Consider the following 16,806-nt stretch of genomic DNA (forward strand, 5'->3'; position numbering starts at 1 on the left):
CCCCCCTTGGGAGCACATGGTGTCCACGGGTGGGCTGGGGAGGGGTGCTCGGGGCTCCGGAGGCAGCTGGCCCCTCAGTCCTGTGGCGATGGTGAGATAGGCGAAGGCCGGGGAGCTGCACCCTGGAGGAATGCGACCGCCTCCCGCTCATAAACCTGCTCCTCCCGCCTCTCGTGTGCTGGAGGAGGTTATGCAGAGGTCACCAACAGGAGAGGCTGGCACAAGGTACGGCGGCCAGCTGCAGGCTGCCCACTCCCTGGGCTGCGGGACCCATGGTGGACCAGCTCCAGGCTGCGGGGCCCTCGGTGGACCAGCTGCAGGCTGTTCGCACCCCCAGGGTGCGGGGCCCAGGGTGGGCCGCCAGGCAGTGCAGGCTGGGCGGGGAGCGGAGGTGAGCATGGCAGGTCTCAGGGCTACACGTGGCCAAGAGCCCAAGGTCAAATTCTTGGGGCTCTCAGGGGTACTGCCCAGAGGCCGCACTGAACACAGGCCCTGAGCCCTCAGGGACTGCAGAGACGCGAACGAGACCGCTGGCCCCCGGCCTGAGCGGGGGCCACTCACAGGGGCCCCGGGGTTGCACGCCCCAGCTGTGGGTGGGCCTCGGCCCGGGGAAACTGGGTTCGCTCAGAGGCTGTGTGGGCAGGGAAGGCGGAGGGCATGGCCTGGCCCCTGTGCCCTGCCTGCTGGGGACAAGCTTGGGATACCCGGCCTGGGGACCTGGGTGTGGTGCCCTTGGCATATGCCCCTGGGCTGTTGTTTTCTGCCCCTGGGCCCCAGTTGAAGGTGCAGAGATGGAGGCCGTGGGGACCCAGCGTTTCTCTCCAGGGGGCCCTGTCTGGGTCCCGGCCTGGGCTCGGCTGGCTGTGCCTGGCGTGGTGAATGGAGGCCCGGAGGTGGGGGTGCCGTGAGCCGCGGGCACAGAGCCAGGAGTCCTTGGGGGACAGGCTGCCTCTCGGGGCCATGATGGACGCTGGGGCGGGGGGTGGCCCTGGCGCCACCGGAGGCTGCTCTCCCCCGCCCCCCTTTGGCCCACCTGCCTGCTTGAGCCCGCCTCCAGCAGAGCCACTCTCCTGTGTGCAGTGAGGAAGGAAATTGCAAATTAATCTTTATTTCCATCTTGGAAGAAAATCTTAATTCTCTTCATGGAAATGATCCCCGTCCTCCCAGGGAATCAATTACGGGCTTCCACTGCAGTCAGCCCCGGCCAATCGGAGCAGGGCCAGCCCCAGGTCCCGCGCCCCCATCTCTGGGGCCCTCCCCAGGGTACACGCAGCGCTCAGGGTGCCCCGGCCCCTCTGCGTGTCTCTCAGAGTCCACCCCGCTGTCTCTCCTGGGGTCTGTGTCTCCTTCTGTTTGTCTCTGTTCGTCTCTGTCTCTGTGGCTCCCCGTTTCCAGCACCCAGGGGGCGTCTGAGCTGCAGCCTCAAGGGTGGGCCCAGGTCACCGCCCAGCCCTGCCCCCAGGGTGTCCTTGGGAGCTGCCAGCGTCCACACTTGTGCTGGTGGCGCCTCAGGCTGGCCACCCCGTCCAGGCCTGGCCCCTGGCGTCGCTGTGAGGGTTTCCGGCTGGGGGCGGGTGGGGGGCGCCCTGCCGGCCCGTCGGCCTCAGTGTTTCTACCCGAGATGTGGGCCCCCCGGGGGGTCCCCTCCCAGCGCCTCCACCGCCGCGAGATGCTTGTCTCTTTATCAGTGGCTCCCTGTGACTCTGACAACGGTCTCTCCTTATCAGCGTCCACAGGGTGGGGGCGGCTGCGGCCCGCCCCGTGTCCACCCGCGCACCCAGACCCCACTTTGCGACAGGACCCGCCCTGGGGGGCAGAGGACCCCATCTGCCTCCGTTTCCCTGTGAGGAGGGGGCCCAAGAAGCGGGGCGTCTGCTCCCCAGTCCGTCCCCGGCTGGAGCCCCCCCACGCCTGGCAGGGACCAGGGTGGGGGCGCCCGTCGCCCACCTCCCCCGAACCCTGAGAACCAAGGGCGCCGCTGACCAGAGGCCCCACATCTGATTGAGGGCAGGTTGCTTCAGGCTGGTCCCTGCCTCTTGCACAACAGCCTGCCCACCCTGCCTGCCCCCGGGGGTGCCCGGCCACCTCCGCCGGACTCGCCCTGGCTGAGCATCTCCAGCCGCATCCAGACCCCCTCTGCACCCCTCCCGGCCCTGCAGAGCATGGCCCGATTTTCCTCCTCTCCCGTTTGGCCTCACTACCCCCCCGCCCCAGGTGCCACGTCTCCTGGGAGCCGTGGGGCTGGGCTCAGCACATCCAGGAGTCCTGTACCCCTTCCTCTGTGGGCTCCTACCTCGGGGCGGATGCGTGCTCCCCGGTGCCAAGGACAGAGGCCATGCAGCTCCCCTGCCCAGCCTGACTGCGGCCCTGCCTGCCCGTCCTCCCAACAGGTCCTGCCCATGCAGGCCTGGACGGGACCCTGGGCTGAGGTGGGGTGGACAGGACAGGGCCCGCCTAGGGTGGGAAGCGGGGGTCGGCGCGCTTGGGGCCTGGCTCTGCGGCCCAGTGCTGCAGGCCTCGGGGAAGCTGGGCCCCCAGGACCTGCCCAGAGCTCCGGGGAAGCCCGGGTCCTGCGTCCGCCTGGTCCACTCCCACCTCCCCCATCCCCAGATGGGGTGGATGGCTCCCCGAGGCTGTAGGGTGGGCTGAGAGGGTATGGCCGCGACTGGGGGGCAGGTGCCCTGCTGGGTGGCTGCTGCAGGAAGCTGGGTACCGGGCTGAGTCTGTGGGTGTTCCCCCCCGGGGACAAGGTGGGAGGCAGCCCGGGTGGTCGGCTGGGCTCCTGGCCACCCTTTATCTGCAACCCAGCTGTGGCCGCAGGAAGCAGCCGTTTCTCTCTGCCGAGCTGTCTCCCCACCAGACCCAGTGATAACGGGGCGGGGGGGGACGGTGTTGAGCAACTCCCCATGGGTGCACGACCTCTAACCTGCTGGCCCGGGGGGGTTGGGGGCCCAGGGCCGCCCCGCCCGCCGAGTTGGCACACAGCAGGTGCTCAGTAAGTGCACACTGACCAGCCCCAGGCGTCTTCCCAACCCCATCCCCTCCCTCCCCTTCCTCCCCTGAGGACTCGGGGCAGCCTGCACGCCCCTACCCTCTGCCTGGCTCCGCCCCCACTGGCCCATCACCAGCCCGCCCTGGGTGTCTGCTTCCAACCCATGAGGCCCCTGCCCCCAGGGAGGGCCTGGGGCTTGGCGAGGGGTGCCCAGAGCTGGTGGGAAGTTGGGGGCTGGGGGGCTTCTCTTGAACGCTGAGCTGACACTCTCGCTGCATCCACGGCTGCGCCCCCGCCCCCCTGCCCTGCTGTAGGCCCAGGGCTGGGGTCGGCTGCCCTGGGGGGTACGGTACCCCATGCCTGGCACACTGCGGCCTGGCTGCCTCCCAGCCCTTGAGCCCTTACCGGGGCTGAGCTGGCTGATGGCTGGCCCTACTCTGTTATCAGCCAAACGCTAATGACTCTCTTTAATCAGAGCTGCTGGTGTGGAGGCTCCCAGGGGCCCAGCCAGGGCTGCAGGACGTGACTTCACACAGCCAAGGGGGACAGACACGGCTGAGTTCAGAGCTGGAAGGCCGTGGCCAGGACTGGCCTGTGCCCCCGAAGGGAGCCTGGAAATTCCACCCGCTGTGAGGAGGCCTGAGGCCTGAGGCCTGATTACCCGAGGCTGGGCCGGGCCTGAGAGGGTCCTGGGCCCCCTCGGGGAAGCTCCAGTGTGCGCAGTGGGGAGGTGAGTCCCCGCCCACACCCCACCAGGCCCCAGGGATAAGCTGGCCCAGAAAAACGCTGTCACCCTGCGCACACCGGACCTGACACCCGCCTCGTCACCCCACTCCCACAGGCACGCCAGACACCCAGCCTGATGGGCAGGGCCCCCGGACGGGGCACCCCCTCCCCAGACAGGCCCGCGGGCACGCGCCGGCCGGGCAGGAGCCGGCGAGGACAGAAGCTGCCCCCTTGCCTGCCCTGGCCCCCAGGCCTTCCCGTCGACGAGACTTTATCTGTCAAAACTGTATTAACCCAGAAGCCTGTTTCCATCAGAGTCACGATTCCAGAGACGCTTCCAGATAAGCCTTATCGCCCAGCTGGTGCATTAGCCCCGCCAGCCAGCTGGGGGCCTGCGGATCACAGCCGCCTCTCCCCATGGCAGGACGCCCGCCCTGGCCCGTTCCCTGCAGGCAGCTCTTTCTGAGGCCGCAGCGGAGGCATTGGGGCGGGGTGGGGGCTTCTGGGGGCGTCCAGACCCTGGGTTCAAAGCCCAGCTCCACTGTGCATGGGCAGCCCCCACTTCTAAACTGGACCCCTACTTCCCAGGGCATCTGGCGGGTGGGGCGGGTGCAGACGCCAGTGGCTGCCACAGGGGCAGCACTCCGTGGCCCTCTCTTCCTCAACGCAGAAGGTCTGGGGGTGCCCGGAGCCATGGGATGGGGCACTGCCCGCGAGAGCACAGGGCGCCAGCTGCCCTCCCGCCTGCCCGCCGCGCTCCCCCTTGAAGGCTGTGCCCAGCTGACGCGGCTGGGGCGCTTGGGTTTCGACCGATGCCAAGCCTGATAGTGTCCCCTCTCAGGCCGCCGGCCACGTGGGCAGGCACGCTGCTCCAGAGCTGCACACCGTGGCCGGGGGCCTGCCGCCCTGTGCCTCAGTGTCCCCGCCCGGGGCCCTGAGGGAGTGGCCACGGGGCCTCTGCCTGAATTCACCCCTGGGGACCCCGTCCTGGAGAGATGGGTGCAGCAGGGGCAGGGGCTGAATGGGAGCAGGGCCTGGAGTCTGGCTGGTGGTGGGGAGTTGGTGACGGTCCCTGGAGGCTTCCCAACTGGGATGTGGGGGCCGGGCCTGGACTCTCCTTGCCTGCCCCGCCCTCTGCTACTGTCATGGACGCTGACCTCCCTCCCAGCACGGCCATGCACATGGGTCCAGCGGGCCCACGGGACCCTGCCCGCCAGGGCCCTAGCTCAGGGCTGACCAGGCCCTAGTCACCTGACTACAACCTGTCCCAGGCAATACTTTTAATGCTGTGCTTGCAAATTAAAGCATGATGTACCGATTACCAGGGTAAGAGGGAGGCCTCTGTGTCTACCTGCAGGCCAAACACAGGGTTGCTGGAGCGTCTGTCTGTCCCGCGATGTCTGTGAACGCCTTGATGTCCTGTGATGTGTCAGTAGGGATGGCTGGGCTGCAGGGGGCAGAGGAGCCAGGCTGGGGCTCTGCGGGGCTCTGCTGGGCTCTGAGGGGGCTCTGCGGGGCTCTGAGGGGGCTCTGCGGGGCTCTGCAAGGCTCTGCGGGGCTGAGGGGGCTCTGCGGGGGCTCTGCGGGGCTCTGAGGGGGCTCTGCTGGGCTCTGAGGGGACTCTCAGGGGCTCTGCGGGGGCTCTCAGGGGCTCTGCTGGGCTCTGCGGGGCTCTGCTGGGCTCTGAGGGGGCTCTCAGGGGCTCTGCGGGGGCTCGCGGAGGCTCTGTGGGGGCTCTGCTGGGCTCTGAGGGGCTCTGTGGGGCTCTGCGGGGCTCTGAGGGGCTCTGAGGGACTCTGAGGGGCTCTGAGGGGGCTCTGAGGGGGCTCTGCGGGGCTCTGAGGGGGCTCTGCGGGGCTCTGTGGGGCTCTGAGGGGGCTCTCAGGGGATCTGCGGGGGCTCTCAGGGGCTCTGCTGGGCTCTGAGGGGGCTCTCAGGGGCTCTGAGGGGGCTCTCAGGGGCTCTGTGGGGGCTCTCAGGGGCTCTGCTGGGCTCTGCGGGGCTCTGAGGGGGCTCTGTGGGGCTCTGAGGGGGCTCTCAGGGGCTCTGCGGGGGCTCTCAGGGGCTCTGCTGGACTCTGCGGGGCTCTGCGGGGGCTCTCAGGGGCTCTGCTGGGCTCTGCGGGGTTCTGAGGGGGCTCTGTGGGGCTCTGCGGGGCTCTGCGGGGGCTCTGAGGGGGCTCTGCTGGGCTCTCAGGGGCTCTGAGGGGCTCTGCAGGGCTCTGTAGCGCCCTGCAGGGCTCTGAAGGGGCTCTGCAGGGGCTCTGCTGGGCTCTCAGGGGCTCTGCGGGGCTCTGAGGGGCTCTGTAGCGCTCTGCGGGGCTCTGAGGGGCTCAGCGCCCAGCCTCGGAGCTCCTGGTGCCGGCGTGTGGGGGCAGCCCCCGGCCTGCCTCCTGCCCCGTGGCACTGGCCTGGCCCCTGTGGCTCCCAGATACCCCACAGGTGCTCCTGGGAGATGCCCTCCCTGGACGTGGCTGCTCTCTCAAGGTCCAAGAGATCCCCGGGGGCCACCCAGGCTGCCTAAGGGCCTGACACTTCGTGGACACCCTCAGCCCACTGGGTGCTGAGTCTGGGTCCCTCCCGCTGCTCCAGGCCCATTAGGAGCCTTGGCAGTTCCTCTGACGTTCGCCTTGGGAGAGTGGGCGCCCGTGAAATCAGAGGGACCAGCACAGCAGGTGGGCACCATGGGGCATTTATTTGCTGCTGCCAACCGGGCAGCCTGGTACCCCCTGACCCTTTCGACATGGCTCTTCCTGCGAGAGGCACAAGCGCGGGGCCTCCGGGGAGCACCCAAAGGCAGAGGCACGTCTGGCACTGTGGCCTGGCCGGGTCTGGGGGCCGGCGGGCACTCAGGGAGACTGGACCATGCGCTTGTGGGTGTCGAAGACGTAGCGCTTGAAGGACAGGCTGAGGCCCACAGGCTGGGCGGGCTCCGGCCGCTCCGCCTCCTCCAGCTTGGCCGCCTCGCCCCGGCCGGCGCGGCCCCGCTTCTTGAGGGCGGACGTCAGGATCTTCTTGGACTCGGGGCTCAGGCCACCTGCGAGAAACAGAGGGGAAGCCCGTCACCGCCACTGGCCCTGCTCCACTGAGTCCCCCACTCTGCAGTGCCCCCCGCCCCTCCAGGGAAGCCAGGACCCCAGCACCGGCCCCGCCCCTTCTGCGCCTCTGCCCCCCCATGCTGGTCCGGCCACCAGCCCATCTGGCCTGGGGCTCAGCGAGGCTCCCGCCGGTTCCTAGCCTCCTGCTGTGCCCACCCTGTGCCCAGGCCCCTGGGGCAGCCCCATGCTTGCTGGCTGTGTCCTCTCCTGCCGTGAACGGCCTGTTGCCCTAGGTGCTCACGCTGACACTCTCCCGCCTGGGGTGACTCTGTAGGTGGCATCATCGGGGTGGTTCTGCCCCAGGACCCCAGCGGATGGGAGGGTGGAAGGAGGGGCCAGTGGAGCTCCGGCTGGCGCCCCTTCCCTGAGTGCTAGCGGATGCTGTCCCCTGACTCCAGGCCAAGTGGGGCGGCCCCCACGGCTCCTCTGAGCACCCACGCCTGGTGCAGACCCGCTGTCTCCCCTGCTGGCTGAGCAGCAGCAGAACTGGCTTCCTATCCTGGTCCTCTATGTGGATGCCCTGCCCTCCCCAGCGCCAGGGCCCCTTTCTCCAGGGTTTGTCTTTACGAGGAGCCTGCCTGGGGGCAGCAGGAGGTAGCCTCTTAGTGGGCCGCGGGTGGGGGCCACCCTACGCAGGAGCCCTGGGGGGACGGGCCGAGGCTCGGGCCAGCCTTGCACCAGCGGGCACCCCAGGACCAGCTGCTTCCCTTCTGTGAGCCCCGCGACCCTGCCGGGGGTCCTGGTGGGAGTGAGCTGTGCCCTTTGCCTCTGGGCAGCGAGGGTCCCGGCAGGCTGTGTGCCCCAGGACGGCACTCCTAATGCACACAGAGGGGCTCCATCGGCCACAGACCCCCGGCTGGGGGTCCGGAGCCTGCAGGGTGGGGGTGGTTGCCCCCCACCCCGCCTGCCCTGCCTGCGCCATGCCTGGGGGTCCTCCCTACCCTGGCCCTCCCTGCCCAGGTACTGGCTGGCTCCCTGAGGAGCGGAGCCGGCGGGAGCGCCCACCTGCGTCACACCAGGAGGACCCCTGTCCCCCTGTCCCCCACATACCTGTGGGGAGCGGGGTCTGAGGGGGCTGGGCTGGGCGGGTGTGTGAATTCTGGGTCACATCTGGGGCTGAATGCGGGCTGCCACCCCTGCCCATCACCTAGGAGCAGGGGGTGTCCACCCAAGGCAGACTGTGGGAAACGGTGCTGCAGGGGACCCGCACTAGGACAGCTGTGCCCAGTCCTGCAGCTGCGGGGCATCTGGAAAGGGGACCAGGGGGCTGGCTCAGGACGATCGCAGACTCGGTTGGGGCAGCCCTGCCCACTGCACAGGGGCTCCGTCCGCCTCTCCACCGCCCACCTCAGCCTGCGCCCCCCAAGGGGGCTGGGCGCTCAGCCAACAAGGCTCTGGGACAGGGTGGCCGAGGGGCCCACTGCCCCGGGGAGCCAGCCTGCTGCTGGGCAGCGGGCTGTGGAACCGCAGGCCCTGGGCTGGGGTGCGTGGCACGGAAAGGGCCCCGGGCCAGCCCTCCCGCAGGTGCCAGGCCGGCAGTGCCCTCTGCCTCCTGGCTCCTCCTGCAGGGCAGGGGCTGGCACCAACCCTGGCAGACGGCACGGGCGCCCGGGCCGTCTGGTGCCGCGAGGTCTGACGGCTGCAGGGCTGTGGGGCTCCCGGCGTCCGTGCCTGGCAGGGAGACAGGCGTGGCCCAATCTGCGGGCCATCTCGCTGCAAGGACTCTTGTTACATCGCACAGACCTTGCGCCGCCCGGAGCAGCGGAGCCGGGAATCCACAGGGCGCTGGTGAGGTCGTGGCTGCCTATCTGCTGGCCTCAGATGCCAGCCCCACTTCCCTCTGCTCCGTTACGGGGTGGCCTGGACACAAGGCCAGCATGCCAATCAGCAGAGATCGTCCGCTGGGGCAGCTGGGCTGTTGGGGTTCCTGGCAATGCTACTGGGAGCCACCTTGTTTCGCGGTGGCCTTTCCCCTCGACCAAGTGGCCAGTGGTGTGGACTGAGGGCAGGTCAGGGCATCGGTGGTCACCTGAAGGCCTGCACAGAATTCTCCTGCAGGCCACCAGGGACCGTGCCGAGGGCTGGCTCCTCCAGGAAGGACTGGGGGGGACCCGGTGCTGGGCACCGGCCACATGGAAGTGCTGAGGGCCGCGGTCTGAGCATCTGGTCCTGGGGGGGGAGTGTGACTCCCGGGGAAAGCAAGCGTGCAGCCCCGTGCTGGGGGCGCTGTGGGGCCAGGCCTCCGGGGGGACCACGGGCTCTGTGTCCGCAAGGTGCCCGAGTCAGGCTTGCGGGCAGACAGGGAGGGTCTCAGGCCCTTCCTTGCCTCTGTGGAGGCCACGGTGTCTGATGCTGAGGCTGAATTCTGGCGGCCCTTCCTACCGCCTGCCTGCACAGGAAGCGTCCCTGGAGCCACCCCGGGGACCGATGCCCTGGGCGACTGCTGACCGGGGGCTGCCATGTGGACCTCCGCCCAGGTGACAGCGCCTCTTCCCTCCTTCGACATCCGGGTCCTGAGTACGGCCCTGTGGCCACCGCGCCAAGGCGCCGCGTCTGGACACATGCCCCGCCCTCTGTGCTGACTCCTCCTCAACCACCGTCCCAGCCAGGCTGGCGGGACCTCCTGGAAACCCCCCAGGGCAGGAGCTCCCCAGCAGCCTGTCGGGGGCGAGGGCTGGGACAGGGGTCTGGCCTGCGAGTGCAGGCAGGGTGTGTCGGATGAAAACACAGGGTGAGTGGGTCCCGCCTGGGTGTGCAGGGCAGCAGACAAGGGGAAAACCCAGCGGAAAATGCCATCCACCGGGCAGGCGGTGGGCAGGAGGGAGGGCCACCAGGTTCCAGGCTCACACAGCTCCCGAACCCAAGCTCAGGGTGACCCTGCCCCTTCCCCTAAACCTGGGGACCCCCCCTGGGCTCAGGGCGTCCTTGTGCCTTCTCCCTAAACCTGGGGACCCCCGGGCTCAGGGCGACCCTGCCTCTTCTCCCTAAACCTGGGGACCCCCCCCGGGCTCAGAGTGACCCTGCCTCTTCTCCCTAAACCTGGGGACCCCCCCCGGGCTCAGAGCGACCCTGCCCCTTCTCCCTAAACCTAGGGACCCCCCTCGGGCTCAGGGTGACCCTGCCCCTTCTCCCTAAACCTGGGGACGCCCCCCGGGCTCAGGGTGACTCTGTGCCTTCTCCCTAAACCTGGGGACTCTGGGAGCCCGGCCGGCCTGCCCCACCCCCGACCAGAGGGCCCCACGCCTGGGGGCGGCGGGTGTGACCCTGGGGGTGGCACTGCTCCCCCCACCCCACCCCCTGGCTCCCCTGGAGACACTCTCCCAGGGCCGGGCTGGCCTTTCTCAGCTAGCGCCAGCCCCACACAAAGGCACAATGGGCCGGAGGCCACTGGCCGGGCCGGCTCGGTAATCAGGGAAGAATGTGGCCGTGCTGTTTCCCAAGGCCAGGCCGTGGGTGCCGCCCGACACGGCCATCAAAGCCGCCAAACTGCCTCCAGCTGCTGGCGTGGCTTTCATGTCAGGGGCCAGCCCGGGAGAGGGGCCTCCACGCTGGTGGGCGGCCCGCACCCTCTAGTGGGAACTGAGCCCTGCGTGCGGCTCGGGGTCGCCGCCCCCTCGGTGGCCCCTTGGCCGGCCCAAGCCCAGCCATTCCAGCCATTCCCGGGGCAAGCAGCTCTGGGCACGGCTGAGACGCCGGGGCGGGGGGGCGGTGGTTTGTGGGGGTCGCATTGTGGGGTGACTGGGGCTGGGGAGCTCAGAGGCACACAGGGACAGGGCGGGTGTGGCTGAGGCCACTTAGACGGGGCCCAGGCTGACCTGGGCCAAGGAAAGGCAGCCGGGCGTGCGGTGGAGCGTGGCGCGGGGCGGACGGGCGGGGCAGAGCCGCGTGAGGACTGGCACCCCCGGCTCCCTTCCTGCTGAACCCCGACTCGGGGGATGGCGACTTTGGACGGAGCGCCTCCTCCAGGAGGCCAGGCTGCTCACGTGTGCTCCCAGCCTCGAGCTTGGCGGGCTGGGCGGAGGGGGCCTGGTTTCCCTCCTTTCCCTTCCTGCTATGGACCCCGTATGTAAACAAAGATGCAATTTGCTTTAAAAAGATAAGGTGATTAAGCTTTTATCAGACGTGTGCTCTGCCGTCCCTGCGACAAAGGGAATCAGGGGAGGCGGTGGCGGCAGGCCCTTCCTGGAGCGGGGCGTCTGAGGCTCCCGCGCACTCGACGGGTCCACGCAGCTCTTTGATGGGCAGAGGCGAGGCAGTGGGCGCCCGCACCCCTATTTTGATGTCTTAATGTTGTCTAATTCCTCCTTTAATTTGTATTAAGCTTCTTAGCAGCAATGATGAATTCTTCAAAAACAAAAAAGGACCCTTTGCAGAAATCTTCCCCACACTGTGTAAATTGAAATTACAATGCAGCTAAGGCTTTCGAGACTGGGGGTGTGTAGGGAGGGAAAGCAGGGTGCTGTGAGGAAGGAAAGACTTTGTTTTAAGGTGAAAAAGAAAACCATCCTGAAATAGGAAATGACTTGGTTGCGAGAATCAGACAGAGGGTGGATCACGGGGGCGGCCTGGGCAGAGGCATCCGAGGTCGCCTGGAACGTGCACAGCTGGTGTGGGGCTGCTGGGCACCCGGGGACCCCCCAGCACCAGTGTCGGCTCCCGCTCCCCTTGGCCAGGGCAGGCGTGACAGGGCTGTTCCTGGGCTGCAGCCTGGAGCCCCAGGCGGGCCTCGGACCCTGCAGTGGTGGTGGGCGCCCCAGCGCGGGGGCTGAGCAGGCCCGGGACCAGCCTCCTGGCAGGAGCCTCCAGACTCTCGGGCTAGCTCCCTCTCTGATCTGCCTATGGGTCGGCAGCCAGAGATCCTTCCAGAACAAAGACCCCAGCGCCCCTCTCAGAAATCTTTAGCCGCTCCTCAGGCTGGCGTCCAAGTTCTCCAGCCTGGCCTTGCCAGCTGTCTCCTGCACACCTGTACGCCCGCACCTGCGGCTTCACCCCTGCCAGCCCCCTCCACACCCCTGCCAGGCCCCCGCCTTGCCTCCTACCCCGGCACAGCCCCCATTACCCCTGCCCAGCACCCCCACCACAGCAAGCACCCCCCGACACACACAAGTCCTGAGGTGGGCCGGTCTGCAGAGGACACAAACATACACACACGCGGTGCACATGCCTCCAACAGGAGGCCCCAGAGGCAGGGCCACTGCTGCGGAGGCTCTGGTCAGCTCCTGGTGGCCACGCGCTGGCCTGCCCCCTGGCTCTGAGCGGGGGCTCCTGGGTCGGGACAAGCCAGCTGCGGGTATGCACCCACTTGCCCTGCCTCCAGGAGCCCATGCTGCTTGCAGACCCTCTCGTGGGGGCCTCCTCCACCCACAGCTTCCCGAGGCTGGTGGGTGCGGGCCTGGGACCCAGTGGCCCCACCGACACGGGCCCCACCGGCGAGAAAGCTGAATCTGAACACTCCAGACACTCACTCCCTAAACACATACACTCTCTAACAGCAGTTAATCTTCAATTAAAATACCTAGAGCAGAAACTATGATAACTGGTTTAAAGGTAGAGCTTATTGACAATAAAAGTCTTCTTCCTATTGCTTTTCTTAAAAAAAAAATCTACGTATTAAAACTGTCACTTTTATGAGTCGGGAAAAAGACTCATCCGGGGTAACGAAGGGGCACAAAGGATGGGGTGGTCGGCTCCAGGGCCCACAGGTGGCGGCCTGATCGCGCGTCGGCCCCGGCTCCAATGCGGGCGGGCACCGGGGCTGCAGTCCTCACTGCCACGGGGGGTTGGGGGTGAGAGCCTGGGTCCCTCCACACTCTGGCTCAGACAACAGGGGCTCCAGGGGTCCACCCTCCCTGGCCGGGGCAGAGTGGGCTGGCCAGCTCTCGCAGGCCCAGGGGAGGCAGCTGTTGGGGGGTGACCACCCCTCACCCCGGTCGCCCCAGCATGCCCTCCAAGGCTGGTGGGATGGTCACTGCGTCCCCCCCGGCATGGATTTGACAGCCGTCCGCCACGTGTCCACGAGGGACCAGGGAGGAAGCAGCTCTCATGCCATGTGACCGTGAGGGTCCCCGACCCTGGAGGGCCTGGCACGGGGCAGCAACACCTGACTCTCAGCCCGTCCTGGCTCCCCTGCCCTCACGTTACCTGGTCACTGCGTCTGGCCTGATCTTTGTTCCCCTCTCTGCCCCTCCACCCTGGGTCAGCCCTTCCTCCTGGAGCCAAGACCCCCAGTCATCTCTGATCCTGCCTCCTCAGAAGGCACCCCACGCCCCACCCAGCGTTCCCTCGATCCCCATATCCTGGGCGGCAGAGCCAGAGCTCCTTCCACCTGGAACAGCCCTCCGCAGGCCACCTCCCCGCCCCCTTCAAGCGAAGCTCAGTGCCGCCTCCTCCGAGAAGGCTCCCGCCCTGCCCAGGCGAAGCGGCCCCATCTCTGCACACAGGCAGAGGTGTCTGGGGACTCCCTCCTGGGGCTCGTGTTCTCATCAGAGACAGAAAAGAAAAACGGCAGCCCAGGAGAAGGCGACAGGCTCCATGGCGTCTCTGAACTGCGGGGCCCATGGGAGCTCACGGGATGCAGAGCACTCAAGACAGCGTCCAGCACAAAGTGCGGTCTACGCAGCACGGAGCACGGACGGGCACACCCATCAGCCCCACCCGGGGCCCACCAGGCACGCGTGACCGCACACAGAGCCGGGCTCTGCCCTCGCCCACGCGTGGGCGCCACGCGTGGACACAGCGTGTGTGGACACCTCTGCAGGGCACACACCTATCGCCGCCGTGGGAAGGACGGAGGTGCAGCAGAGCGCTGGGCAGCACGCTGAGCTCTGGGGGGCGGCGGGGTGCGGCTCAGCCAGCGAGGGGCAGGGAGGAGCCGGGGGCTGTGCAAACCCACCCTCGTCGGCCTGGCGAGCGGCTCCCTGGGGCGGCGGGTGCCCAGCGAGACCCTGAGCCCATCCCCCCGTGGGCACCATGGGCTGGACCGACCGCCCTCCCACGAGGCTGGGGGCGGCAGTGGGGACAGGAGTGAGTCTTCCTCTCCCACTCTTCTCCGCGTCCAGGCTCAGCCCAGCGCGCTGCGAGGGCGCGCAGGGAGAGGGCAAGAGTTGAGAGGCAGGAATTCATGAGCTCAGAGGGCGGCCGCCTTTGGAAGGGTGGGGGCGGGGGCTCCCTTTGCCAAAACAATAATTAATTTTTTTTTTAAAGCAGCTACAAAGCCATGATTAAGCTTAGGGCCCTAAAACAAGCCCATAAAATCGAAAAATATTTATCTGGAAGGGTGGCAAGTCCAATAAAAGTTTTATGAATGTTTTACAACTGCCCTGTCAGGAAGCTGGCCTCTCAGTCACCCCCCTTCTATGCAAAAACAACACACACACGAGTGCACTCACGGGCACAGACACACTCACAGGAGCGCAGACTCACACGGACATACACTCATGGGCACAGATTCACACACAGGAGTGCAGACTCACACACACAGGGGCACAGACACACACACAGGCACAGGCTCACACTCACGGGCACAGACTCACACACAGGAGCACAGACTCACACTCACGGGCACAGACTCACACACACGGGCACAGACACTCACAGGAGCGCAGACTCACATGGACACACACTCACGGGCACAGACTCACACACACGTGCACAGACACACACACAGGCACAGACTCACACTCACAGGCACAGAGTCACACACACAGGCACAGACACACTCACAGGAGCACAGACACACACAAAGGCACAGACTCACACACGCGGGCACAGACACACACGGGCAAAGACACACACACACGGGCATAGACACACACTCACGGGCAAAGACACACACACATGGGCACAGACACACACACGGGCACAGAAACACACACATGGGCACAGACACACACTCAAGGGCAAAGACACACACACGGGCACAGACACACACACGGGCACAGAAACACACACACGGGCACAGACACACACACACGGGCACAGACACACACACGGGCACAGACATACACACACGGGCACAGACACACACACGGGCACAGACACACACTCATGGGCAAAGACACACACTCACGGGCACAGACACACACACATGGGCACAGACACACACACGGGCACAGAAACACACACACGGGCACAGACACACACACGGGCACAGACACACACACGGGCACAGACACACACACACATGGGCACAGACACACACACGGGCACAGAAACACACACACGGGCACAGACATACACACACGGGCACAGACACACACACGGGCACAGACATACACACACGGGCACAGACACACACACGGGCACAGAAACACACACACGGGCACAGACATACACACACGGGCACAGACACACACACGGGCACAGACATACACACACGGGCACAGACACACACACGGGCACAGAAACACACACACGGGCACAGACACACACACGGGCACAGACACACACACGGGCCACAGACACACACTCATGAGCACAGACTCACACACAGGTACAGACTCACACTCACAGGCACAGAAACACACAGGAGTGCAGACTCACATGGACACACACTCACGGGCACAGACTCACACACACGGGCACGGACTCACACACGGGCCACAGACACACACTCATGGGCACAGACTCACACACAGGCACAGACTCACATTCACAGGCACAGAAACACACACACGGGCACAGACACACACACAGGCCAGAGACACACACTCATGGGCACAGACTCACACACAGGCACAGACTCACACTCACAGGCACAGAAACACACAGGAGTGCAGACTCACATGGACACACACTCACGGGCACAGACTCACACACATGGGCACAGACTCACACAGGGGCACAGAAACACACACACGGGCACAGACTCACACACGCGGGCACAGACTCACACTCACGGACACAGACTCACACACACGGGCACAGACTCACACACACAGGGGCACAGACTCACACACACGGGCACAGACTCACACACATGGGCACAGACACACACACAGGCAAAGACAGACACTCACGGACACAGACTCACACACAGGGGCACAGACTCACACACACGGGCACAGACTCACACACACGTGCACAGACTCACACACATGGACACAGATTCACACACAAGGGCACGGACTCACACACATGGACACGGACTCACACACACGGGCACGGACACAGACACACACACGGGCACGGACTCACACACACGGGCAAAGACACACACTCACGGACACAGACACACACACACGGGCACAGACACACACACACGGGCACAGACACACACACATGGGCACAGTCACACACACGGGCACAGACACACACACAGGCACAGAAACACACACACGGGCACAGACACACACACGGGCACAGACATACACACACGGGCACAGACACACACACAGGCACAGACACACACACACGGGCACAGACACACACACGGGCACAGACACACACACACGGGCACAGACACACACTCACGGGCACAGACACACACACGGGCACAGACACACACATGGGCACAGAAACACACACACGGGCACAGACACAGACACGGGCACAGACACACACACATGGGTACAGACACACACACGGGCACAGACACACACACACGGGCACAGACACACACACGGGCACAGACACACACACGGGCACAGAAACACACACACGGGCACAGACACACACACGGGCACAGAAACACACACACGGGCACAGACACACACACGGGCACAGACATACACACACGGGCACAGACACACACACGGGCACAGACACACACACACGGGCACAGACACACACACACGGGCACAGACACACACACGGGCCACAGACACACACTCATGGGCACAGACTCACACACAGGCACAGACTCACACTCACAGGCACAGAAACACAAAGGAGTGCAGACTCACATGGACACACACTCACGGGCACAGACTCACACACACGGGCACAGACTCACACAGGGGCACAGACTCACACACACGTGCACAGACTCACA

At 66.1% G+C, this 16,806-nt stretch overlaps 1 protein-coding gene across 3 annotated transcripts in view; it reads right to left on the reverse strand.

Annotated features, from left to right (window-relative positions):
* Positions 1 to 6,393: 6,393 nt before the first annotated feature.
* The window catches only part of EEFSEC (eukaryotic elongation factor, selenocysteine-tRNA specific), a 111,764-nt gene continuing 101,351 nt past the window's right edge, over positions 6,394 to 16,806 (reverse strand). For all 3 annotated transcript variants that reach the window (XM_081526595.1, XM_081526594.1, XM_081526593.1), the window contains one exon: positions 6,394 to 6,754. In XM_081526595.1, the coding sequence (XP_081382721.1) occupies positions 6,567 to 6,754 (188 nt within the window). In that variant the 3' untranslated portion in view covers positions 6,394 to 6,566. The remainder of the gene's footprint in view (positions 6,755 to 16,806) is intronic.

Source organism: Giraffa tippelskirchi, chromosome 9, assembly GCF_054371585.1.
Source record: "Giraffa tippelskirchi isolate mGirTip1 chromosome 9, T2T-mGirTip1v1.2.pri, whole genome shotgun sequence".
In the NCBI taxonomy this organism is placed as follows: Eukaryota; Metazoa; Chordata; class Mammalia; order Artiodactyla; family Giraffidae; genus Giraffa; species Giraffa tippelskirchi.